Source organism: Salvia hispanica, chromosome 6, assembly GCF_023119035.1.
Source record: "Salvia hispanica cultivar TCC Black 2014 chromosome 6, UniMelb_Shisp_WGS_1.0, whole genome shotgun sequence".
Taxonomy (NCBI): domain Eukaryota; kingdom Viridiplantae; phylum Streptophyta; class Magnoliopsida; order Lamiales; family Lamiaceae; genus Salvia; species Salvia hispanica.
In genome coordinates, this window is record NC_062970.1 from 40135343 (window position 1) to 40162055 (window position 26713).

The following is a 26713-nucleotide window of genomic DNA, read 5'->3' on the forward strand; positions in this document are numbered from 1 at the left end:
ATTTTGATTGGGTTAATGTGCTAAGTAGCAGCTCCACCAGTTATTCTTACATATTCTCTTCTGTACATATATAGTTAACCAAATATAAATGAGAAAAAAAGAACTTTGGAAACTGCAAAAAGTAGAAGAGGAAATTTTTTGTTAATTGAAGGAAAATGACAATAGAAGGAGAAACTGCAGTTATCAAACAAGCAAGCATTGGAAATATTGGTGATGTCAATATGAATGGCAATGGCAATAGCAATAGCAATGAAAATATCAAGAAAAATAGAATTCAGGTGTCCAATACCAAAAAACCACTATTCTTCTATGTCAATCTTGCCAAGGTTATTTCTACCTCTCTCTTTATCCCTCTCTATGTATGGTAAGGATAAGTACGGATTAAATGAGAGGAATGCTCACACGAGTGACGAAACCACTATAATTAATGATAATAATTAGTGAGGTAATTTAAAATATAATGTTAAACGAATTTGTGTGTATTTTCATTTTCTTTGTTTTTTTTTCCTTCTTGCTATGCAGAGGTACCTACAACAACATCAAGAGATAGAGCTATCAGCTTTGGGCATGGGTAACTAATTACCTACACTTAACATAGTTTACACCAATGCTTCATCACAAATAATACTTTTCATTAATATTTTGCTCAAATATTTAATGAATTTTGTATAATCAAGTTAATGATGCTGATGATTGTTCGTTACAGCCATCACTACAGTTGTGACGATAGCTGAGATTCTAAAAAATAATGGATTTGTTAATGAGAAGAGTAAGTAACAATATTTCATGAAATTAACTTAGTATAAGAATTGCACTCAAATTATGTTTGCTTCAATATTTTAGGTATCGTGACTTCAACGGTCGGAACAAAGGATGTAGCCAAGGGTCGTACGGTTCAGAAAGCTAGGGTAAGTACTCCATTATTCAAGGAAATATTCAATTAATATTCGAGAATTGAAATGACTTCACATTTTTTTACACACTAGAACTACGTCGTTTTAGTTGAAATCAAGAAGTCATGCAACACTAGTTGGAATCTTCATCGGTTGCAAAATCGGATTCAAGCATGTATTAATGTAGTAACAGTCTAACACGTAGATTTAAAGATGGTATATATGCAAAATCTTAATTTGCCAAAAATTCAACAATTTATAGGCAAACCCTTTAAAATATTACTCTAGCTATTCATAAAATATTCACTTTCCTTTCTTGTAGTACATGTATTTTAAAACACTAATCAATATTCATGATTTTTAATTATTAATTATGCACTAATTACTTCACTGCGGTTTTTACAAGTTTCGCATTTCAAAGTTTGAGAATAATATTATGATATCCTTCCTCCCCATTCCAAAAATCATAAACAATAGTAACTTTTAGAATATGCATAATAAAATACTAATAATAATCATTAAATTAAACAATTGTTTGAGAATTATAATAAAATTCATGCTACAGATCGAAATTGTGCTGGAGAAGTCCGAGAAATTCGATAGCCTAATGAGTGCATCACAAAATGCAAATGGAAAAGTTGAAAACAAGCAGTGAGATTGAGGAGATGGAGCCCTACTTTTGTAATCTATTAATATATTTTTTGATATTTTTTTATTGTATATCTCAAATCAGATTATTTTTAACTAATTCATATTTTAGTAGTTGTCATTATATACGTTTGTAAGTGAAGTCAAACAAAGCTGGGGCCATGTAATATTTACATCTCATATTGTATAAATCAACTTAGTTCAGTTCAAATTTGTGTATATTTTTGTTGTTTTGATTAATACATTATTCACTTTCAAGACAAAGTGTGCTTATATTTCAAGAAATGAACCAATATATATTGACAGCAAAGTTTGATTTCGGATTGTATTAGCATCCATAGACTAATTTTTGTACACAACCCAAAATAGAAAAATGGAACTGTTGGTTGTGGACGGAGGAAGTATGAAATAAAAAAGGTTTACGAAATAATTCAAGAACACAACTTCAAATGCCTATACATTGTTAAATTCATCACAATAAAAAAAAAACAGAGAAATTTTCACAAATATGAGACTAGGACTTACACAAGGAAATCTATTCAAAAACCAGATCCCAAAACTGCAAACTGAAAATTCCATAAATACAGATCCTATATATATGAAGGAAGAAGGGAAAAGCAGTGATGACACTATACATAACAAATCCATAAACTCGCCTGCCTCTCAAGACTCGATCTTCGTTGCAGCATGCCTCTCGCCTGTGTCTCAAGACTTAATCTTTGGTCATTATGCATCTGAGAAGACATGTTACACGCATAAACTTAGACGACACACTCGTAATATTTGAAATTTAACGTGTAAACTTTTGATGTACTAATTTCTGTACGAACATTTAGATCACCTATAGCAAGAAATGCAACTGCATCAAGATATGTTACTCTTTTTAGTGATGGACATAATAAATTGGCATTTTTGTAATCTTCCTATCTAATTTTGTTGCACCTAAGATCCAGGCTTTACCTAATGCAAAAATAATGCTTTGAGATATTTAATAGGTTGATCAATCGGAATGAATAGTTTGATCCCCGTAACAAACAAGTCATATACTGTTATACTAGATGAAAGATCATACCTTAGATGCACCAAGACGTGAATCATGCTGAGTTTTCTTTCCTATTCATAACATGAGCTGAATGCAACTCATGCAGACGGGTTGCTATTTCTCGAACAAATACAAATCCTTCACTTCCCTTATCGAGTGCATTGATTGAGCACTCAATAACATTTTGTTCTGCCTCTAGTGCTTGTAATCTGTTGTTTATAACAGCCAGTTCTTGTCTAAGTGCTGATAACTCGACATTTTGTTCTCCGTTTTCTTGGTGAGCGCGCTCATATCCAGATACATCTTTATCTCTTTTTAGATGATTCTGCTCTGTCCCACAGTTCTCTTGAAAACTTGCAGCTAATTCAGGCTGGTCAGAGGTATTAACCTCGAGTGATTCCTCTGTTGAAAACCCTCGAACAATCGTGTCAGAGTAGACTTCATGTTTGGTGAACATAAAGAGTTTCTCTTCCACTGTTTTCAGACATTCTAAAATATACTGTTTTTCATCTTCAAACTGACGCGGCGATATCTGTAAGGCGTTGGTGTCCCTGTTATCTGCCTCAAGTGTCTGCTCCTTCAACTCGTCTGATTCATATTCAGGTCTCTCGTTAACAAAATTATTTGACGAATGTACATCCCCAAACGGATATCTGTAAGATTCCAGCTCAAACTGAAGACGTTGAATCTGTTTCTCATTCTCAGCAAGGAGCTCATTAGCTTTCTGCAGCGCCTCGCTATCATACTCAGCTTGTTCTTCCAACACTCTTACACACTGAAGTGCCTCCATATGGAAGGCTGCTTTCTCTTCTTGCAATCTCGTGATCATCGCCATTGCTTGGTTAGCTGCAATGGCAGAGGCGTTTCGCTCCTCCTCCAATTCTTTGTACAAAGTGGCCAGTATCTTCTTGTCATGCTCAACCTGTCGTTTCAATCTATCTGCATCATTTTCGCCTTCGACTTCACATACACTGTTCCCATCTAGAGATAAATTAGACTCATTCCTTTCAAGAGAAATCTTTCTTTGAAAAATTTGAGCACCTATGGCATCCGCAGCTTTAAAATCTTCGCCATTTGCAGATGCCTTAGGAGTAATATCGTTTGAGGACAAATCAACACCTCGAACAGCAGATATTTGTGATAGCAAGAGCTTCAGATCCTCGCTAACTCTATCCGTTATAGACCGTTGTTGTTCTAATCTTCCAGACAACTGTCTACCTCTTGCTCCGAGAGCTAATTTATAAGCATCACCGAGATCCAAAGGGCCTGTCATTTGTGAACTAGCCTCAGTTTTATTCGATTTTAAATCCATTTGACTTTCAAAGGGTGGAATCAAGTTGCTTCCAACACTAGAATTTTCTCGACGTTCTGTGTTAACCTCTTTGCTTAACTCGTCTGTGCCTGTGGAGTTGATTCCTAGAGTAGAAGTTTCTCTACATTCAACATGAACATCTCTCTCCAACTCGAAGGTGCTCGTAGCATCATCTGGATAAAATAACAGATGAGGAAGCAGATAAGGCAAAAAATAATTACAACTTACATATCCAAGATTAGAAATATGATAAAGGAGTAGTTAAGTTCTCCTAATCACTCCCACTAGTCCAAAAGAAGATGAAACCCGAGACCTTTGGCATCAGACATTACCCCTCTACCGCTATGCCAACTCACACACACGAAATACATATTTGAAATATAAATGATATGTTCAAGACCAAATTGAAGCCTTGGTAAAGCTTGATTAAAATGTAGTTTTCTGATGAATATATGAATGTAACACAATATAAAAGATGATTGGAGACATCAATTTACGGTCATGTATGCAACGAGACATGTAGCACACGTTTGACTTACTAGTATGCTTTGAATCAATAGAGTGAGCCCCATGATTTGGAGAAGGATGAGCATATGAAAAATCAACCAGATCAGTAAGTCCAACGACATCTTTACCATGGCCACCTTGTTCATCCAACCCACGCCCGATAGGTTCCTCAGAATCTATATTATGATGGGATTTAGTGGGCTTCTCCGATTCAGAAAGTGATGATTTGGTGGAAGGAGCTAGATGTATCACTTTCTCCGAAGCAGGACTACGAGCAACTTCAGCAGAGACAAACTTAGCCTCTGATTCATGGTCTGAAGGCTCCATTCCATGAATTCGTTCACTTGCATTTTCAGTGTCTGAATATGGACCTTCAGACTCAGAACAGGAACCATCCTTGATCTGCGAATATTCTACATGGGGCAGCGGATCAGCATCCCTGCTCCGCATTTGGTCCAACTGAGACGACTTCTCTGTGATCTCCTGCACGACATCCCCACTCTGACTATGATCGATGGACGGCGGTGCATCAACATGATTGTTTTGAAGTTGACAAAGAACTAATGAGGTGATTTTAGACTTGTGCTCATTGCAAATCAAATCCCAGTGAAAATCAGCTCCCTCATCTCCTAAGACACGATCCAATCTCGAGCACAACAAACATGGTGTCCTCAATTGGTAATGGCGGGCAAATCTTGTAACCAAGTAAGCAAAACTAGCATCAACGAAAATCATAAACATGAGCATCCATTCAAGAACTGCTGAAACTAGAGCCGAAGCAATACTAAGAAAAACTTGATGTCCAGATTCATCGCCCAAACTTCGCCTCAAGGCCATTTCCTCAAAACTCCAATCAAACAGGAATCCTATTTCACTAAACTGATGATCCAAAAGTTCAATAGAGAACTGTAACAACAAATAGAAAATCCCAAGTTACAAATAGTGATTAATCAGATCCCTTCATCAGCAAAAGCATAGGAATATGCATCAAATCCATTTGGCAACAGTAACTTTAACCATATAGTGACACATATGCATAAGCAAGAAGTCAAACAATGAAAAATATGCATAAACAAGACAACAAACACTTGATAACTGCAGAACAAGAAACTAATGTAAAAGAGGGAAAAGAGAAAAAGTCAACCTTAAAAAAGAAGTGAAAGCATCACATGATCTTCACATCCAAATCAGACATATACAAGCAAGAATCAATAATATCCAGCAGTGGAATCATACCTGATCGCAAGAAAAGCAGCAGTTTTCGCCAAGAAACAGACTGTAAGAACACAACAAAACAAGATTCAGACAAAAGTAACTGAAAATGACAAACCCAAGAAACCTTATATCCCAACACTGATATACACAAATACAAATAAGAAAGTGGTGGCGGTGAAACAGTAGAGTGTTTGAAAAGTTCTAATAGGAATTTAAAGATGTGAAATTCCTCAAAAAAAGACAATCTTTAGTAAGCCGACAATATGACTAAGGTGGAGTTAAGTCGACTCGGCATTATGTAGCCGAAAGCTTGCCACCCCCTACCCCACTTCACTTCAAGAAAGGCGAAACCTTTCACCAAATCAGATCATAGATTCCATGGATTTCTTCTTTTTACCTGCAACTTTTCGATGATTAACCTCTCAAGTGAATGTCCGAGAAATGGAAATTCTATTTTTTTTAGTTTCAAAAATAGAAATTCTTTTGACTACAAACAATTGGGCATCCAGATTGGACAAGTCCAGTAGAAATTGCACTGTGTGTATTAATTGAATTTTCCTATTTACACAAAATTATCAATATATGAGGATGAACACGTTTTCATAAATTGAATATTTTTATCGAAAGCATAACATTTTAGAATAAGACTTGATTTATTTTAGTGGACAATAATGTATTAGTGACTTTATGGTGGGACATTATATCATTTGTCTAATCAAGATATAGCCACTTTCACCTTAAAAAATAAATTCATATCTTATGTATTTCATGCAAGACAATATTTATAATTTATAATATGCGCGAACACACAAAAATACCTACTTTCGATAATAAACTGACAAAATACTTAGTAGTACTTTTTTAAAAAAATGAATTAGTTGTTATATTCATTTTAAAGTATTTTAAACAAGTTGTGTTCAATCATTACATTGGGCATGTATATTAATTGAGAAATTTAGAATATGAATATAGAAAAAAATTGTATAAATCACACATTCAAGAGATGTGGTTGAATAGTAGGGATTTTCCAAAATAATTACTATTAGCTACTTCAAATGGGCTAGAGGCCCAAAGTTAAAAAAATTTCTCAAAGCAATTGACCCAATCCAGATCCGCTTCACACAGTGATGCAAAAATATAGTACTACTACTACTACAGTACTACTTCTATTCACAACTGGTGTATGAACAAATAAATAATACTATAAATAATAGATTACATGTAGATAATAATACTATAAATAATAAACAAATCAACAAACATGTAAACAATTTGTAGGCCTTGATTTTTAACTGAGTAACATAAATTGAGAAACAATAAAATAAATAAAATACACTGCACACTAAAAAAAAGACGTAATTTATAAGAGCAAAACAAAAGTAAATGAATATCCATAATTTGACATCTCTATGCAGTCATAGATTCTGTATTAGTGGATAGGTTGGAAAGGATATTTGATTTCTATATAAACTTTGTCAATATAATATTACTCCGTACATTTACTCGTTTGATAAAAAAGATAGGATATAAGAAAATATGTAAAACAAGATAAAAAATACAGGTTTCATTTTATGATATGCACAAATATGAATTTTTTTTTTTCCGTTGTTGTTTGATTGAAAAAAATATCTAGATTTGTATAGTAAACATGGCTTAACTAGACAAATTGGTAGATTATATAAATATAGTTAAAGGTATAATTTTAGTAAGGTTGGATAGAGCCCTAGTCATATATTGGGTTTTAAGTCCAGATTAACTATGATATCAAATAATTAAAAATGTTCATATATAATTCTCTATCTTGGTATTACTAACTTATCAAACACGCCAAAAATGAATATCTACATCGTCATTATGCATTATAAATATCAACAAATAAACTGATATAGATCAAACTTTATCAATATCTCAATATATTAATAATGTTATAAGTACTCATAATACACGATGTGATGTTTTATGAATTGCTATCTTATTATGATTGTATAATGATACAACAAGATGTATTCTGATAAACAAATCCATTGGATATTTTAAAAAGATTGTGAATACCATATACTGTATAAAGAATGATAAAGATAATAGATAAAATAAAATATATTTAAAATTTTAGATGACAATATTTTAGCAATTAGATTACCAAATTTAGTGAGTTATTTGTTACATAGTGTATTTATATTATGAAAATGATAGTATGATAAAATAAAAAGGGGTAATAGGGTAAAGTACAAAATGCGAAGGGCAAAAGGGCAAGAAGGTTTGACCTAAATACCCATCTCTCACAGCGCTGAACCATTTTCATCGCCCTCTTCTGCCCTCGCTTCTCCCTTCTCTCTTTTCTCCGATTTCCCAATTCTCTCCTTCTCCTCCTCCCTTCTCTTTTCCCCGCCACTTTCAAATTTTCTCCAACCAATTAACCGTCCTTTCAATTCCAATTTTGATCCCCGATCCATTTTTTCGGATTTCACGATTCTCCACTCAGAGTGTTGCCGCAGCTGGGCTTGTTAACGACTCCAACTTGATTCATCATAGAGATTTCAATTTTTGCTTCAATTTCACGCTGGTGAGTCACTTGATCAATTTGCTCTCGTGCTGGCGAATTAGGATTCTTTCGTTTCGTGTGTGGTTTGTTTGTGGGTGCAGTTCTGTTTTGTAAAGGTTCCTCTTTTGATGCGATTATGTGTGTGTTTTATTGATTGAACTGATTTGTTTGGTTGAGAGGATATGCAAAATTCAGTTCTATTGGATTTATTTAAGTATTCAGTTTGTAAAGGATTCATTAGATTGATGGCTCAAATTTGTTGAATTGTGTATTGTTTATCTTAAATTGCTTGATATGTAACTCAGTGGTCTAATGCAATAGATAGAAGTGATTCCTGCAGGGATAAGGAGAAAATGGTGAACCACGACGTGCTTCTGGGGCAAAATAACGGTGCAGCTCTTGGTCATATCCAGCCAGTGGTGCTAGACCGCAATCACAACCTAGTTATTGCTCAAAACCATGGATTGGAGATGGGCCAGGCTCATGAGCAAGACACGAGGTTGGGGCAGGGTCAGGACAATCAGGGTGTTGCTGATCATGAATATGATGAGCAAGAGAATGGTTTGTCAATGGAGATGGAGGAGAAGCCTGATCATGATATCCAAGATGTGCATCTTCTTGTAGGTAGTAGTGAGTTAGATATGTCTGATCATAATGAATTGGTGGCTGTCTCTGAGAGCCAAGAACTCGATGAGAATATGGAATTAACAGTGATTCAGCACGATGACATGGGCATGGACTCTATGCATGATATGGATTTTCACCAGTCTCTAGTAGTTACTCCCGCTCATATTCTGCAGCAGAGAACCCTTGCTATAAGCCCGAGCTATGAACTTCATGTGGGGCAAGAATTTTCTGATGTCAAAGCTTGTCGCAGGGCGTTGAGGGACTGTGCTATTGCCCTGCATTTTGAGATGCAGACCATAAAGTCAGACAAAACTCGTTTTACTGCCAGATGTGCCAGCGAGGAATGCCCATGGCGCATTCATGCTGCAAAGCTTCCTGGTGTACCCACTTTCACAATCAGGACAATCAATGATAGCCATACATGTGGAGGAATTTCCCATTTGGGGCATCAGCAGGCCTCAGTTCAGTGGGTTGCCAGTTCCGTGGAGCAAAGTCTAAGAGAGAACCCAAATTGCAAACCAAAAGAGATATTGGAAGAAATCCATAGAGTTCATGGTATCACTCTATCTTACAAGCAAGCCTGGCGCGGAAAGGAAAGGATTATGGCCGCTATGCGCGGATCCTTTGAAGAAGGATATCGTCTCCTCCCGCAGTACTGTGAGCAAGTTAAACGGACTAACCCAGGAAGTATTGCATCTGTTTATGGAAATCCTACGGACAACTGCTTCCAGCGCCTGTTCATCTCATTTCAGGCATCCATATATGGTTTCCTGAATGCTTGCCGTCCACTTCTTGGGCTGGATCGAACATTTCTAAAGAGTAAATACCTTGGTACATTGCTTCTGGCTACTGGATTTGATGGGGATGGTGGCCTTTTCCCTTTGGCTTTTGGTGTTGTTGATGAGGAGAATGATGATAACTGGATGTGGTTTCTCTCTGAGCTCCATAGCCTTCTTGAGGTGAATACTGAAAACATGCCAAGGCTTACGATACTGTCAGATAGGCAAAAAGGCATTGCTGATGGAGTAGAAGCCAATTTCCCCACTGCTTTCCATGGGTTTTGCATGCGTCATTTGAGCGAAAGCTTCCGGAAAGAATTTAACAATACACTGCTTGTTAACCTCTTGTGGGATGCTGCCCATGCTCTTACAGTCATTGAATTTGAAGCCAAAATTCTAGAAATTGAAGAGATTTCTCAAGATGCAGCATACTGGATTCGCAGGATTCCCTCTAGATTATGGGCTACAGCTTATTTTGAGGGAACAAGGTTTGGACATTTGACAGCTAACATAGTGGAATCTTTAAATACTTGGATCCTGGAAGCCTCAGGTCTACCGATAATCCAGATGATGGAATGCATCCGAAGGCAGCTAATGACCTGGTTTAATGAACGCCGAGAGACTAGTATGCAGTGGACATCAATCCTTGTGCCTAGTGCAGAGAGGCGAGTTGCAGAGGCTCTTGAGCGTGCACGCACTTATCAGGTTCTTCGTGCTAACGAAGCTGAATTTGAGGTGATATCTCACGAGGGGACAAACATTGTTGACATTCGAAACCGTTGTTGTCTCTGTCGGGGATGGCAACTGTATGGTCTACCCTGTGCGCATGCTGTTGCTGCACTTCTCTCTTGCAGACAGAATGTCCATCGATTTACTGAGAGCTGCTTCACTGTTGCTACCTATCGGAAGGCATACTCACAAACTATACATCCTATTCCAGATAAAACACTGTGGACGGAGTTATCTGAAGGAGATCCGACTGGCAGTCAATCTGTAGAAATGATTATTCATCCACCTAAATCACTCCGCCCTCCTGGGAGACCGAGAAAGAAGCGTGTTAGAGCAGAGGATCGTGGCCAAGTAAAGAGAGTTGTACATTGTAGCCGCTGCAACCAGACAGGCCACTTTAGGACAACGTGTGCAGCGCCAGTATGAGTGAGTGTCCATTCCGTACTATGCAATAAAGCTAAGCTATATGCTCTTATCCGTGCAGTATTTTTTCTTAGACTTGTTTTTAGACTAAGGAATTCGTGAATTACTATAAGTTGGGATGCAAGATTGTTGTCCTGATAATTAGATTTAGTAGTTTTACAATTTGTCCTATTTATTGGATCGCTTTCTAGTAGCCCAGTTTTATAGAAGAATACAGCCTCTTTTCTTCTTTTCTTGATAGGTTTGAAATGATCTAGCAAATTGTAGTAGTTGTTTTTTTGATAGGTTTAACATATGGTGCAGTGTTTTATATGAAATGTAATCGTCAATGTGTTTTCCAGTGTAGATTTAAACCACGGTTGATCATATGTGAAGATCCTAGGCACAACGCATCAGCTAGGTGTTGAGGTGCGTACTTCGTCCAGCCACACTGCTTTTGTTCGATCAAGTGATTCTTGTTCGTCTTTGGAGTTAGAACATGCTTGGTACGATGAAATGGAACCACAAACCTTGGTTTATTCCAACATTTGGTATGTACAAGGAATGTAATTGTGATTTTTTGTTTGATTCCTTTCTATGACTGATATCTAGTGGTTAAGTTTAGGATAAATAAATAAAAATATTTTGTATTACTAAATTATCTCTTTACTCCCTCCGTTCCATAAGAGTGGAGACGTTTCTATTCGGCACGTGATTCAAAAAAATTGTGTTAAATGAATAAAGTAAGAAATGAAAAAGGTCATGGGAGATGAAGAGAGAGTAAAATAAGAGAGAAGAAATGTGCCGACTTTTGCTAGAAAAGAAAAGACTCTCATATAATGGAACATATGAAATGGCAAAATGACTCTAGTACTATGGAACGAATGAAATACTTTAATACATAAAATTCATACTTATATTGCATCTCTCTTCCATTTCTGTCCTTTGTCTCTTGTTTGTTGGGACAGCCAAATTACACACATTTGCCTCTCTCACCATTTGAGAAGTGTGTTTTGAAGATAGAATTTTTAATTAAAAACCCGAATTTGTTCACGTTATGATAATATTGGTCCGACTAGAAGACTAGTAAAGTTAAATTTTCATCTGCATATAGGTGAGCGACCAAAATTCGTTTTCACCACCCAATTAAAAGAAAAAAGAAATAAATTAAAAATCAACTTGGGTGATTTATGAATATGTTAAATTAGAGCAAGAAATTTATGATCCATGCGATATTGCCTGAAACAATAGCAAGACATGTAACAGAATGCCGTCAAAGAGTTGCTAGATAATGAGAAGCCAATACAGTTAGGTCCTGTCCCTATTGCCACCTCATCTTTCCTAATTTCTCTTACAACATGGTAAAAATATGAGCTTCTGCAACTCAGTAGCCGTAGTTGTTGCCATAAACTGGGCCGTACCCGCCTGATTGCCCGCCGTGGCTGGGAGGATTTGAAGCAGCATTTGATGCGTATAGCGAGGCGGTATGCCCTCCATAAGAGTTGTACGCGTGCTGCTCTGCTGATGGAGCGTGTTGCGTTTGAGCCGCACCAGCAGCTTCGGCCATGAAATTCTGCCAGAAACAAGTTCCGTTATTGCAGGAGTTTAAAAAGATTGTTGGGATAAAAATAAAACGAAGGTTTATAGGTAAAATCAATCGCTAGACGAGCGTGCTGCACAGTTACCTGAATCAGTTGCTGAGCAGTTTGGACTTGAGAAGCAGTGCCACTAATCTCGACTGTCATCTCCCCTGGAAGACCCCTTGTTTCTTGAATGGCGACGGTAGCACCACTGACCCGCCGGATGTAACTTATACTGGCACCTTGTGTACCGATTACAGCATCAGCATAAGAGAGAGGAATCTGCATTTGCTGGGTCACCTGAAAACCCCCATTTACAGCAAGCTGTGATAACTAGGTCTAGCTGAACTCCAAAGTTTCTATAGATTCCTCAATCAGAATCACAAATTAGATGGAACAGGAGTTACAAACAAGCATTTGTTTAACCTGAGTGATTACAGATGGAGCTGCCTGAGTAGATGATGGATGCATTTGTCCTGGAGCTTCTCTACCATAGGCAGATATACCTTGATGAGGTGGTTTTTCTGTTTGACGTGGCATTTCAGTAGGGGGATAATAATTGTCAAACTGCTGCGGAGGCCTAAAATGAGGGGTGGTTCCATATCCAGGACCAGGACCTCCATGTCCATGTTGAGGATAAGATTGGGGAGGCGGAGCCCAGTGCTGCGGAGGAGGCATGTGATCCATCTGCGGATTGGGAGATTGCATCTGACCACAGAAATACATAAGCGCTAAGAAAAAAGAAAATCAATTGAACAAGATCCAACCCAATGTACTTGCAAGCAAAGAAACCTTACCTGCATTTCGATTATTGATATTATGCTTCGATCAACTAAAAATTTCCTCAGATGGGAAGCAATTAATTCAATAGCTTTTTGTGTTCCTGCAGGCTCTCCTACCACCTCTACTACTCTATCATCTTGAAGTGCAAAAATCGGTAGGTCTTCTGGAAATAATAAACCAACAATCGAATGGATGAGGCACTTTACATATTGGAACTCACAATAACAGCTTAACATATGGCATGAAGACACAGTTCAAAAATTTCGAACATTTATGTTCATATTTATGCATATCTGGTAACAAAAAAAAAAACAAGTAGCTATCCTGCGCCATCTGCAATAGTATTCTCTCCAGGAGACAACTATTGCTACAATTTAATTTACATTCAACGCCAAGAACTGATAGTCTAGAACAGAAAAATGTACATAGTAGCTAACAGATATACTCATTTTACGATATTTATCTAAACAACCAGAAGATTTTATAAAGCACATAGAGAGAGCTCAAGCACAACAAAGTAAGCAACGATGCACTGAAGATAAGAACTACAGAAAGACCGACTTCATAGTTTTTCAATTCAAGAGTAGATAATCAGATAAAAGTAAACAAAATATACATGATCGATCTGACTCTTTCTAAATTCATGAAGATACAAAAACTCCAAGCACATAGCCGAAAAAGAAAAAATTTGCAACCGGACTCGACAAGTAGCAAACTGAGAAACATGGCTGGGAAACTTCTTACGAAGAGACCAACTTGGCACTTGCTCACAAAAAAAGATATATAATCAGCAGAACCAAAGAGCTACGGATCAAGTTCAACTCCCTAAATAGATGGGTTATAGAGTCAGAAAGAAGACTAACCTGATCCAAGAACTCTAACTATGCAATTAGACTCTTCTTGAATGGATTTGACAGTTGCACCTTGTTTCCCAATCAAACTTCCTGCTTGAGGGGCTGGTACGAGCAGTTTTGTTGAGACCTTTCCTCCCGAGGCTGATGGTTGTTCAGAGGAATCATTCTCCAGTCCATCCACAACACGTCTAAGAACCCGGAGCAGACCATCTATGGCAGGAGGAAGGGCAGCATCAGGCTCTTCCTTGGCAGATACCATTACCTAACCAGAAAATTGCAAATCAACAACATCCCTCAAGTACTAAAATCTAAAACAATAAACTCAAGATTACTTAATATTACTCTTATTTGTAAAGCGGTCAAATGATACCTAGTTTAGATAACATTTGTATGTCCAATAAAAAAACTTATTACTCCAATAATGTAAAAATATTAGTCTTCTCATTAAATCTATTTAGCTGCCATGATCTATCCTCCTTAAGTCATTGGATGGGATAGGAGATAAGTTCTTCCACTAGTTGATATTGGCAACATAGTTAGAAATTCATTGGTAAAAAGTTCATCAAGTTTCAGGTTACGGAGGTATGCAATCATAAGATTTCTGACATACAACTTGATTGATTTTCATGGAGCATATTCTCTCACCCCATTTTTCATCTATCCAAAATATCTTTCACCATTCAATAGTTCTTTGCCCGTTGATATTTTAGGTGTACATATTCCGAATTCATTTCTTGAACCTTCTATTCTTGAAAGTAACATCTTTCACCATTCAACAGTTCTTTGTCCTCTGATATATTAGGTGGAAATATTCAGAATTGATTTCTTGAACCTTCTATTCTTGAAAGTAACAGACTTACAAGAGTTGATATGATCAAAATGCTAGCTCATAGCGTTTCCTTCAACACTTGACTGCTTACCTATCCGGGAGGTGAACCGGCCATCACTTGACTTATTTTCTCGGAACAGAAGATACCTTTGAAATTATTCCCAACACCAGAGGTTTATACTCCATCAAGTGGTTGGCTTAGGCAGCAAAGCTCTCCAACAAGCCAATCCTTAGTGAATCAGTACTCAGATAATCCATTTAGGTTAAGTTTTGGAAATCAGGACATTCTGTCCCCCGGTCTCTAACTATATTCTTCAATTAATAATTCATGCCCCTGTTCAGCAGGAACAAAATATGACACTAGTACATGTACTCTTAATAGGAAGCAGTATGATATCTTCACATGTTAAGGCTGGAACTTCACAAAATATATTCATAAAGCTTTTTTTAGTAACTTATACAACTAGTACATTATTATCTAGGCTATTTTAAGTTTTTTAACCAATGGCTGGTGACGTTTGCATCCAATCTTAGTGGCGTGTATAACTAGCCAATCATGAGGAACACTGTTTCCTATAAATTGGCTGACTTATAACAAGAACACAATCATATGGTAGCATACATCTGGGCAATCCCTACCACATATGCCAAGATAGATAATCTCATCAAGGAACTAAATCACCAGGTCCCAAAATCAACAAAAAGTGGGAGAGGAAATGTTATAACTTATTATTGTAATGATCTTCCCCTTCCTAGCATCAGGGTTCTTTCAATCAATATCTCTCAACGATCCTATTATTAGGTTTGATTTATTACACGTATATCACTTTGAAACTGCTTTCCTTCATATCTTGGTAGGCCATCTTTGTTAACTTAATAAATACCTCAAATTATGAATTGTATTATAAATTCTATACCCAAATAAGAGGATTAATAATTAAATGGTATATATATTATATATCACCTACGAAATATTCACAGTTAGCAGCAGTTAAGCTTTTAATAGATTGAATTGCACATTGCAGGGTGGTTAGTTTCCTAAAGGCATCCTCACTTTATTGATACTTGGATACCACCAGTTTAAGTCAAGTGAGAAGTATAAGCATCTCTTGAAAATATTCTCTTTTTTTCAGAACCTGGAGAATCCTTTTTGGGAAAGTGACCTTTTAATCTTTCTAACAGAGTTATATATGAGAATAATCAGGTAAATCATTCAAGCGGGCAGAAAATATATCAAGATATGGATCTTGGGGGTGGGAGGGGATCATGCTTGTTTAAATTTTTTGACAAGGATCTTGGAGGCCAAAATCTGAGCCTTGAGTATCAAGATAAAGGAGCTCAGTATGGAGTAGGTACTCTAAATCTTATATGCATAGTAATACTAATACTGCATACATTGCATGATGATCATATACACTGTCCATAGGTATGCAGCACAAGCATAATTTACATTAATAGCCAAAAAACATTTTAACAATATATGTGAAATGGAATAGAAACCGAGAACCAACAAATGGACAAAGTGAACAAGAGGCATACAAGAATGCTCCTATAAACTTACTTAAGCATTAAACTTACTGAGATATTTCCAAAATATGACATCAAAACACATACTTGGTTGTTAGATCACATCCATTCAACTAACTTCAACATAAATATATGATACCGAGATCATAAATCAAATAAGAAATTTGCTTACAGCTCTTTCTCTTGTTCCTGGAGGACCATCAAGAATCTTTATCCGAGCTTTTGTCTCTTCACATGTTTTCTTTATATACTCTCCTTTCCGCCCAATTATAGTACCGACCTTCTGAGCAGGTACCAGCATCCGGAAAATACTCTCTCCAGGCCAACCAGGCCATCTTTCACCACCTCCAACAACTGATTCATCTGCATGGTCCTGTTTTGCATCAAGCTGAGTGTTCTCTATAACCACATCTTTTGGCTCAGTTTCTTTTTCAATTTCATGCACACGTTCTACTACAATTTCACGTTCTAAATCATTTCCATGTTCTACTTCATTTCCATGTTCCACTTCATTTACATGTTCCGCTTCATTTTCATGTTCCACTTCATTTTCATGCTCCACTTCATTTTCAGGTCCGACTTCGTTTTGAGGTTCGATTTCGTTTTCAGGTTCATGCACAAGTTGTTCAGGTTCATATTCTTGTTCATGACCTTGTTCAACTTCATGGTTCTGATCAAGTTCAGCCATGATCTGCATTGAAATGAATACACAACAATGAACAACTACATATAGTACGTATATTTTACAAAACATGATCAGTAAAACTATCCAATCAGTTTCAAGTATGTCTAGGTATGCAAGGTACAAATTTTGAAGAGTCTATAAATGGTTCACAAACATTTAAAGGGGACGAATAAACAATGACTAGTATACTACTTAATTCTTAGATTACCATAATTTATAGCAATATGGTGATTTACTAAACTAGGGGAGTCTGACTGAACTTTCTTCTTTATTTTCTTCACATATTTTATTTATTCCACAAGTATTTTTAGGGATCCCTATCTATTCTCCCCTTGATGAAAATGAAATAAAATTTATATTATTAAGAAGTACACCAAGGGGGGGGGGGGAGAGATCTGCACCTAATTTTTCATCTTTTCCTGAACCAACTCTTGTAATACACTAATACTCAGTTAAGTAACCCTCATTATTTCACCATTGATTGCAGCAACACATATATCACTTATACAGGAAGCCATATACAAAGAGGCCTACAAACTAGGGAACAAAAGGGCGAGGGTTATATACCCAATATTTTATGCTTAAGCAATCTAGTTATTATCCAGTTATAACAGTTTGAACCTCCATTTCCAAAACTTTTGAGCAACCATTAAACAATACTCCTAGTTGGGAAACCTTCAAAGAATTATCTTGTGATAAGTCCTAGCTAAAGGGAGAAAGGATATAGAAAAGGAAACCACACAACTTCTAGTCTTAAACCAGGATCTTTACAAATTTCTTCAGAATAGAATTATAAAATTTCACAACAGATTGAACCTGAGCTGCTGGTGCACTCAGGTAGTAAAATTCAGCTTCACTAAAAGCATAATATATAATATCCATAAACACGAACAACATGAAACAATAGAGAAGCATCTTTTCAATAGCCCTTTGAAGAAATTATCAGCTCAAAAGAAAAAAAGACGGTTAAAATAGGCTATAGCTTCTCGAAAGAGGTCTTCAACTAATTTCTCAGCTCATCTAATCAAGCAAAACTCGTAATCAACACACTACCATTTTAATCATAATTCGGTGCGCCCTCAAATACCCATTCAACAAAACGCTGAAGATACAAAAAAAATCAAATTCGGAACCAACTCACTGAAACACAATATTGACAAGAAAAGGATAACAAGAAGTTGAATTGAAGAAGCAATGGAAATCAAACTTTTCCTATTCAAATTATCAATCAAGAAACTTATCTGGGGCGCAGAAATATTTGGGGATAAACTCACATGGATGAGAGCGAGATAGAGCAGAGCCCGAAATGTAGGGTTTTAACTTTAACAAATTTTAGACTTATTTTATAGTCATATACTAGTACCAAATTTTCATAATTCAGAACACTCTCTAAATAAATTTAATAAACTGTTCAAAATAGAGGACATGATTATTTAGTATTAAGAGTATTATGGAAATTTGATTAAATAATCCGACTAAAATTTATTGTCGTATCCAAAAAGTTTTTAAGTACATGAAGGAACTTAGGAATGTGTACTCTTCCTTTAAATATATATTTTTATGAAATCTCACCGTATTTTTGTTAAATTGGAATATAAAGTAGTATAAATCACAAATTGGATGCTGAAATTAAACTAACAGAACTAGACTTCTTTTGAATCCTAAAAGTAAAATAATTCTCCTTCAATTAATAAGTCGGAATTTAAAATGTCATGACCCATGATTAAACATGGACATAAATTCTCATTCGTTAGCAGTTAGTGCTATAAATTAAGTACATTGATAGTGCTAACAAATGACTTAGGAAGGACAAATATACATATAAACCAATAATTTAAAAAATTAAGAAAGGGCATTTAAAAAGGAATTCAAATTCAAATATATCCAAATCGCGGCCGAACCAACTGATCCGGTTTTTTAAATAGTGATTGGATTAATAATTTCACCAAAACTCGTGCAAAAAATTCCTAAACATCAAAACATTACTGACGTTGATATGTAACCAGCTATAATCTCAAAAATAAAACTACTCTTCATGTATATGATTAATATATGCCATCCCTACTCTTACATCAGTTGAATCTTCTGTTCAAGAAAACTGGTGTATATAACATTCTACTTATCTAGTTCCGACTGTTCTATCCTGCAACGACAAAACCAAAAATTTACCTAGAAAACACAGCCCATAGTTAAGCATGAGATCAAATCAAAGATGGAGTTGCAAGCATGGACAAGGGCAACGAAGCAACCGAATCAAGTGGAGCTTATGCGAAAGCAGTGAAAGAAGTAGCTGGGCTAAATATGGAATAGCTAAAAAAAAACTTCTCTTCTGATCATTGGTATATACTATCGCCTGCTCAATTTTATCCCAACACAGACCCAACGACAACAATATAAACAGAGAGATAACAAGATCATGTCATTGCTTTCATACAAATGATAAAATTCCAAAGTACTCCCTCCGTCCCATAGAAATAGGTCCTTTAGAGTTGACACGGGTTTTAATGTGTAATTGGTAAAATAAGAGAAGAGAAAAAGTAATTGAAATTGTGTAGTGGATGGTGGAACCATAAATGATAAAGTAAAAGAAAAGAAAGAAAAAGGTTACCATAAATGGATATGGACTATTTCTATGGGACGGACGAAAAAGGAAATATGGCCTATTTCTATGGGACGGAGGGAGCTATGGAAAAAACAATAAATAAATACTTCATAAATAAATATTTATATGACTATGGATTACAACAGCCACATCAAGCAATCTATGGAATCGACTTGTGTAAAATAGTAAGTTAAAACAGACAGCGAAGAATCTATTAGATCACATTCCAGAAAATCAGTATTAAAGAGATCGATGCTTGAAAGAATCCCAAGTATTCTCGGATCACCAATGCACGGTCTACTACCCTTAAAAAGAAAAGATGCAGGTTGCCTGTCTCAAATATTTTGTAAAGAATGTTACTGTGAGGAAGGTGCTTCCATGGGGAACTCGAGAAAATGGGATCCTTGCTTATTGACAAAATTGAGAAGCAGGTCTGCTGTGAGAGGACAGACAATTACACCTTGATTCTTCCACAAAGACGCCAGTAGGATCCTTGATGGAAGAGAGATCTCTCCAAGACCCATATATCACGTACAAGAATCTGGAGTGACAAACATAGCAGCGGTACACATCAGGCATACAAATATGTTTGGTAATGAAAAGGACATCACTCAAAGCAAGAACGTTAGTCGTGAGTCAGAATGGTGGATATTTGCCTTTTGCAGTAACTTGCGCAAAGAGTTTTGAATAGCAAGATCTAATCACAGAAGTTACTATATCGTATGAGGGCTAGATCCACCTTAGTTACATACCTCCTTGTCTTTATCACCAGAAACAACAGCTCCATTTGAGTCGTATGCCTCAAACTTCTGCAAAGATTTTAAGCAAACACAGTATAAACATGATCGAACATAATACAACCATCTACATAATACAAATAAGAGCCTGCAAATTGATAGAAAGACTTGAACCTATTAAGCCAGTAACCACTTGGAAATATTTTTAGTAATCTTCTACAAGATAGGCCATTATTTTGTAGCCAGTTAAAGTAAAAGGGAACAAAAGCCATTATCAGAATAACAAGAAGAAATGAGTATATAGATTGAGGGTTCAAAGTAAACAGTTTTCAAAATAGGAAAATTACGGGATACCAATTCAGGAACTTAGATATATTTCACCCAAGATACCATCGACTATTGGCATCAGCTACCCTTTATCTTGTTTCCTAATAAAGACATGTATCGAGCTTGGAATTATGGAATCCACATTAACATTATAAAGATAAAGAGGGTTGTTACCTATGCTTATTCATCTGATGTTAATTCTTTTTCATAATAAGTTGGTGGAGCATTGAGATGATTGAGCTTACAAGATGTCAGTAGTGATCAAGTTTATTTACAATCCAATTTTCTGAAATAAGATCATTTTTCCAAAAGGGTATCAGGATCTTATAAGCTTTATAATCTCTTACTCCCTCCATCTCAGCTAAGATGATACACTTTACTTTTAAGTTTGTCCCAAATAAGATGACATGTTTTCTCTCTCTCTAATTAAAATGTTCAACTCTCTTTCCCTCTTCATTTAATACTTACCTCTCCTTTTCTTTCTCCAAATAAACACATTAACCAACAAATCCTAAAATCTCGTGTCGCTAAGAAACGTATAATCTTAGCCGGGACAGAGGGAGTAATATCTTATTTTGAGAACCAATTAAATATTTCTATTGTAAATGGAGACCTAATACTTGTAAGTTGTTTATAAGCTCTTAAACATTTTGTAAGTTGTTTGCAAGAACTTATTGGATCAGGCATACACCCTAGAACTACAAGGAAGGACCCTATAGTGGTTTTGGGGAGCTGCCGAGCTGATGTGGTGTTGCTAGTCTTGTCCACTGCAAGTACAAGCTGTCCAATGATCCAGTAATTTCTAATCAATATTAACATTAAACTTTATTTAGAAAGAATGGAATAAATTACTCCAGCTACTAGAAGTGGGCATTCAAAAATTCAAACTTCTGTACCAACCTTGCAGATGAATATTAAGCACTTGGAATCAATTACATCATAAGTGTACAGAACAAGCTTGGAGTTATACTCAATCATCAGTAGGAATATATATCCCGTTGTATATTTGGTTATATATGGGATGAAATTTGTATAAGCACCAATAACCAAGCTACAAAGAATCAGGAAACTTAACTTTCAAATTACCTGTTTGCTGAAAATCTCGATCGTAATTTGTGCAAAAGATTTCATGACATCGTTTTTATCTGTACCAATCTGCAAAAGTAACAATTCTTAATTTATGAAATATGAGGGATGTGCTATTTTAAATGTAGTTATAAATTAATTGATGCAGTTAAACTGAGTTTTACTCCATCCATCACCAAAAAATAGTCCACTTCCATTTTTAGTAAGTTTTTCTTTCTAATGAAGTGGGCCCCAATTTTCCACTAACAATACTTCAATCACTTTTGCTTCCATTAAAAGAGAACCAGTCTTGCTCTCCCCTACACTCACGGACAATTAAAAATAGAAAGGTTCAATCTACTCATCCAAATGCATAATTGTCACCTTGAAAAAATTAAATTGCACATCCTTCATCCCATCCCCAACACACACAGAGAAGCAAAGAATAATGAAGGCAAAAAACAAATAGAAATGAGGGATAGCAGAGTTTTAGTCCCCGCACAATGAAAATGCATTGATATATCATATATTCTAGATCAACAAGTTTGGAACTTCAGAGCATCTTCCCATAACTTATATTTTAAGAAGGCTACATATACAAAAAGCTCATCTTAAATCATTACTAAGAAATACCAGACGGGCTTGAAGAGTTCTTATTTTAACGATTGGCATGATCAGTTCCCAGTGAACGTGAACCCAGTCTCTGTGTTTGATTTCATTCTTGAGGGTCTGTCATAAAAACTGGATTAGAAGGTAAAACTGGAATTTTTTTTTATTAAAAATGAGCACTGCAGAAGCACAGAGGCTGCACCCAGCTAAACTACAACTACTGCACAGTGCACAGCATATTTAGAATAAGGCAGGTAAAGCATACAGAATACATGTGCTCTGTAACAAATTTCCTAAATGATTTTTTGTCTCCATTGGCCATTAGGGTATTTATCTGAAAAGATAAGGAGCACAAGTGAGAAACAAAACAAAGAAAATACGCATGAACCATTGTTGCAACCTAGAACCAAAATGACAAGATTGGACCTCTTGGTATAAATAAACAGATTCTTCATAGAACTTCTTTTTAGAATACCCATATTTCTTCCTCACTTGTGCAATTGCGTACATACTTTTTAGCTGCACAAAAAATCAAAAGCACCAACAATTCAATCAACGAATTTGATAAGGGCCTTAAATAGTAGAACTTGACAACAGTAATAAATGAGGAGATGAAATTACGTGTTCCATTTTCCAGCTCTGGGTTTAATTTCAACAAGAAAAAAGAGAGCCCTTCATGATTTTCAAGATTTCAAGAAGACTGCTTGGGAAATGATATTCACAGTTTGGTATTAAATTGTTACAGGCTTACAGCATCAACATGAATTGGTATGGAAGCTCCATAATACTTTATATTTTCTTGAAGCGGATCTTTACATCTTTCCCGGTTGTTGTTTGTGAGAACGATTATATTTGATTTTATGAACATTTGATGGTGTCATTCTATATGATTCTATGTGGTGGCCAAGCAGTTTTCCCAGGTTGGTGATTACGATGTTGAAATGGATGACCTTGGTGAAATGGATATGATTCTAGGAGGAAAGATAAAGAAACCCCAGTCCCCAAGTGTAATTTTTGTTTCAAGAGTACAAAATTTCTACCCAAGGACTACCTAAGGTTTCAGGTTTAACAAATATGAAGATCGGTGATTTATATCCAAAGCTGTACAGCAGCAACAATTAACTTCTTTTGGTCCAATAGTCCATTAGAAGAAACAGAGATGTCCACTTAAGTACCTGTGACATAAATTCTTCTTTTGTCCTTTTCCGACCCGATCTAGTAAAGCATCTGGAAACAACTTAATAAGTTAGTGGTGACAAGATTAAAGGTCATTGAGTCCCAATAGAAGAAGCAATGTCATGGACATTCAAAAGTCAGTGACAAGCAACCATGTCAAGAATCAAGAGCATTATTGAGAGATGCAATCTTATGCAAATGCAGGTCGAACTGAAGATGCATGCATTTTTACTGAAATTAAGTTGCTGTTATCACCAATCTCTGGCCCTATGTATGAAAAGGAAGGAAGAAAGAATAGAGGAGAAGAGAAATAGGAAAGGAAAATGACATGGTGGAGGGTGGCAGGGGATACATCACAAAAGGAAGGTTATGATCAAGAAACAGGACATCCATAATTTACATGAGGACTTTATTATGTTAGTATCCTTTATCTCAAATATATATCAACATGCTCTGCCATATAAATGTTAATAAGAAAAGAAGCACGGGTTTAAAGAAAATAGAAATATTTAGATTCAATAAACTGCACTTCCATGGGAACATGAAAACAAGGACCAAACTTAAGAAAGCAAACCAAAGGAAGCATGGTATAAACTGCAATTTAAACTTCTCTAATAATATCATAGGACAAAAGGATGGATAATAACTAGCTTAACCTAGAGAAAGCATGGTAAATTTAAACAGCAGATGTACCAACATCAAAATAACTACTGTCTCCCTCATTTCAATGAAATCCAGTCAACATACTATATGCCTTAATTACATTTCTCATATTTTACTGAGCCATGTAGGATTGTAGACAGTTCCAGAGCAAATACTACACTAAAGTCAATCAATTAATAAATGATAATGGGTTGGCTCTCTAAATTCTGATAGCAACTTTCTTCTATCTCTTCTTATTATACACAGAAGTATCATTTGACAACAACATAATACAAATAAATAAAAAGAAAGGAATGTTCCAATAGATCGATAGTCAAAAAAGATTCTATAGTACACATGACACGACCCCCCCCCCCCCCCCGCGTTTCTTGAGTTATACAGAAGTATGATCTTAAAACATCAAATCAAATTTTCCATTATTATCTTCTACTAGATGATTATCGCATGACACCCGATTTTAGAACATTGTAATCATCAATATGGTTTCATGTGTCAATTATCTATTCTACTACTTCTCACCTACGCCAAAATGAGATTGGCTCACTTGGTGTATATGGGTCGCCTACAACTCCAGGGCTTGTAATTGATAATTTAACAGCCGCCTGCAATGAATAAAATTTTAAAAATGCAAAGGTTATACTATGTAACAGATGCTTCAGGCTGAAAAGCTATGGATATAGAATTATAGATGACCATCCGTACTCATAAATCAAAAGGATAAAGCTAAACACACTTGACGAATTCAGGAAGCGAAAATTGTATGAAGTGTACCATATACTCCCCACGTCCGATAATAACATTTCGCCACACATTTAAAGTAGGATCCTTACTCCACTCACGCACTACTAATCAATTTGTCGAAACCAGTACATTTTTGCAAGTTCAATTTACTTTTGAGAGATATGCATGTCAATTCTTCAAGACCTCCATAATGAAATGTTCTCTCTTATCAATATCCATCCTACCATAAATCTCATGCACAAGCTAAACCAAATCTCCAAAAATAATACCATACCGATTTTCTAGATTGAACCGGAGTTCTTGCAGGACTGCTTGGAGGAGTAGTTTCTGCTGCTTGTGCACTAAAGAACCTGAGACAGCTGATGCCTGGTGACTTGACCTCCTAAGACAGCAAAATGAAAGTTATACAAAGAAATAATTGATACACAAAAAGAGGATGATGAGGCAATTAATAACAAGGTCGATCTTAGCTTATTGTTAGGATCTTTACAACTAAACAAATCCAAACAGAATGTAAAACACAGTTTGGAGGAAATTGACAGGAAGCTCATGGAATTGATTTAACGCACTGATAGTGATTTCAGCAGAAAATGAGAAGGCTCCGACGATTGCTCGAAGCACCACCGCGACGGCGTCTGATGTGTCAGAATACGGCGCCATGACTGGAACCAAAAAAAAGTTCAAGCAATCAAAATATAATTATAATTGTAGCAAGAACAAAATAGAAGAACCGCAATCGAGAGACAGAGAGAGTACCTGCGCTAGAGATCTCGCCATTGAAGAGGTTGAGGTTTTGCCAGGGTTTTGCAGAATTGAAGATGGCTTATTTTCACAACATTTGAGATCGTCTAAAATAAAATAAAAATACTCAAGTAAAATTTTGTCTAAATCTAATTTTCATGAATTTGAAATGCGGAATTTATGAATTAAGTTAGATAAGTTGAATAAATTAGTGTAACGTAGGACTTATTTATATTTATATTACTAGGGAGTGTTATATTACTAACTCAATACCTAATTGCTAACTACAACTAAATAATAGCCATTAGATATTCAAATTAAGGGTCTAGATCATCAATCAAAAATATTAATACGATCAACAAGAAACGTTAATAAAGTCATAGGATTAATTCTATAAAATATCAATAGGGGTATTAATATCAATTAACTACATGTTTTATAACTAACTTTTAAAAGAAATCCCAAAACTTTAAATTCATATAACATATATCAAATTAAAGATAATTTTATAAGGATTCCAACGATATCATATATGCATATGTTCCGACGTCAAAATTTGAAAAAAAAATTGAAAATTTTTCAATTTTTTCGTAAAGCAGAAATGTCAACATACTATATAAAATATGTCAATATAATACATGTAGAATGTCAATATAAGAAATGGGTTAACATTCTTAAAGCATCGTGGTGACATTTTCAAAGCATTGTGTTGATATTTCCGAAACACTATATTGACATTTTTATCTAAAACCCTAATTTGGCGTTTTTTTTTATCTTTTTTGATTTTATTAATGAAAACGAAAATTACACGTGGCAAATTGTAGACCACACGTTTTCTAAAATCATATGGCCTTAAATTAGTTGTAGTTAGCAATTAAATGATAAGTTAGCAATTGATCACTCCCCTATATTACTTCCTCTGTTTTGGAATAGGAGTTTTATTTACTATTATAGCATGAGTTTTAAAGAGAAGTGATTTGAATAAGTTAGTGGAATATGAGTCACATTTGTATGAATATATATTAGTTATATAACAAAATTTGAGTGAAATAATTGGTGGAATGCGGCCTACTTATTATTGATGGTAAAAGCAAAACA

At 35.6% G+C, this 26713-nt stretch overlaps 5 protein-coding genes across 7 annotated transcripts; 2 read left to right on the forward strand and 3 right to left on the reverse strand.

Annotated features, from left to right (window-relative positions):
* Positions 1-111: 111 nt before the first annotated feature.
* Positions 112-1752, forward strand: LOC125191664 (uncharacterized protein At2g34160-like). The gene is made up of 5 exons (XM_048089057.1): positions 112-326; positions 523-571; positions 707-769; positions 844-908; positions 1459-1752. The coding sequence occupies exons 1-5, from the start codon at positions 156-158 to the stop codon at positions 1546-1548; spliced, it is 438 nt and encodes a 145-aa protein (XP_047945014.1). The 5' UTR covers positions 112-155; the 3' UTR covers positions 1549-1752.
* A 191-nt stretch (positions 1753-1943) lies between these two features.
* Positions 1944-6122, reverse strand: LOC125197197 (myosin-binding protein 3-like). The gene is made up of 5 exons (XM_048095911.1): positions 6015-6122; positions 5639-5678; positions 4435-5308; positions 2614-4068; positions 1944-2275 (listed from the first exon to the last, which is right to left on the reverse strand). Exons 3-4 carry the CDS (start codon positions 5237-5239, stop codon positions 2636-2638), a joined length of 2238 nt encoding a protein of 745 aa, XP_047951868.1. The 5' UTR covers positions 5240-5308; positions 5639-5678; positions 6015-6122; the 3' UTR covers positions 1944-2275; positions 2614-2635.
* A 1778-nt stretch (positions 6123-7900) lies between these two features.
* Positions 7901-11354, forward strand: LOC125195834. Of its 3 annotated transcripts, none has more exons than XM_048094091.1 (3): positions 7901-8180; positions 8485-10720; positions 11064-11354. In XM_048094091.1, the coding sequence occupies exon 2, from the start codon at positions 8513-8515 to the stop codon at positions 10718-10720; it is 2208 nt and encodes a 735-aa protein (XP_047950048.1). In that variant the 5' UTR covers positions 7901-8180; positions 8485-8512; the 3' UTR covers positions 11064-11354. The 3 variants fall into 3 exon arrangements, with proteins under 3 accessions (XP_047950048.1, XP_047950046.1, XP_047950047.1); XM_048094089.1 differs by having other exon boundaries at positions 7902-8180; positions 11059-11354; XM_048094090.1 differs by having other exon boundaries at positions 7902-8180; positions 8500-10720; positions 11059-11354.
* Positions 11355-11964: 610 nt separating this feature from the next.
* LOC125193760 (flowering locus K homology domain-like) lies at positions 11965-18034 on the reverse strand. The gene is made up of 7 exons (XM_048091631.1): positions 18008-18034; positions 16442-16960; positions 13923-14175; positions 13074-13222; positions 12703-12984; positions 12382-12576; positions 11965-12269 (listed from the first exon to the last, which is right to left on the reverse strand). The coding sequence occupies exons 1-7, from the start codon at positions 18017-18019 to the stop codon at positions 12081-12083; spliced, it is 1599 nt and encodes a 532-aa protein (XP_047947588.1). The 5' UTR covers positions 18020-18034; the 3' UTR covers positions 11965-12080.
* A 1604-nt stretch (positions 18035-19638) lies between these two features.
* On the reverse strand, positions 19639-25751 carry LOC125192456. Its single transcript, XM_048090034.1, has 11 exons — positions 25631-25751; positions 25444-25536; positions 25149-25256; positions 24653-24735; positions 23470-23521; positions 22721-22813; positions 22560-22628; positions 22319-22414; positions 21707-21775; positions 20309-20365; positions 19639-20097 (listed from the first exon to the last, which is right to left on the reverse strand). Exons 1-11 carry the CDS (start codon positions 25649-25651, stop codon positions 20011-20013), a joined length of 828 nt encoding a protein of 275 aa, XP_047945991.1. The 5' UTR covers positions 25652-25751; the 3' UTR covers positions 19639-20010.
* Positions 25752-26713: the final 962 nt, after the last annotated feature.

Coding starts and splice junctions, on each gene's coding strand:
- LOC125197197 (XM_048095911.1), bottom strand. CDS start 5,239: ATGGCCTTGAGGCGAAGTTTGGGCGATGAATCTGGACATCAAGTTTTT. Junction 4,069..4,434: donor TATTGATTCAAAGCATACTA/GTAAGTCAAACG, acceptor TATTTTATCCAG/ATGATGCTACGAGCACCTTC.
- LOC125195834 (XM_048094091.1), top strand. CDS start 8,513: ATGGTGAACCACGACGTGCTTCTGGGGCAAAATAACGGTGCAGCTCTT.
- LOC125193760 (XM_048091631.1), bottom strand. Junction 14,176..16,441: donor CAGGAACAAGAGAAAGAGCT/GTAAGCAAATTT, acceptor TTTTCTGGTTAG/GTAATGGTATCTGCCAAGGA. Junction 13,223..13,922: donor AGTTAGAGTTCTTGGATCAG/GTTAGTCTTCTT, acceptor TATTATTTCCAG/AAGACCTACCGATTTTTGCA.
- LOC125191664 (XM_048089057.1), top strand. CDS start 156: ATGACAATAGAAGGAGAAACTGCAGTTATCAAACAAGCAAGCATTGGA. Junction 572..706: donor GCTATCAGCTTTGGGCATGG/GTAACTAATTAC, acceptor TGTTCGTTACAG/CCATCACTACAGTTGTGACG. Junction 909..1,458: donor GTACGGTTCAGAAAGCTAGG/GTAAGTACTCCA, acceptor TTCATGCTACAG/ATCGAAATTGTGCTGGAGAA.
- LOC125192456 (XM_048090034.1), bottom strand. CDS start 25,651: ATGGCGAGATCTCTAGCGCAG. Junction 22,814..23,469: donor AAGAAGAATTTATGTCACAG/GTACTTAAGTGG, acceptor TTTTTTGTGCAG/CTAAAAAGTATGTACGCAAT. Junction 22,629..22,720: donor CTGTTTATTTATACCAAGAG/GTCCAATCTTGT, acceptor TTATCTTTTCAG/ATAAATACCCTAATGGCCAA.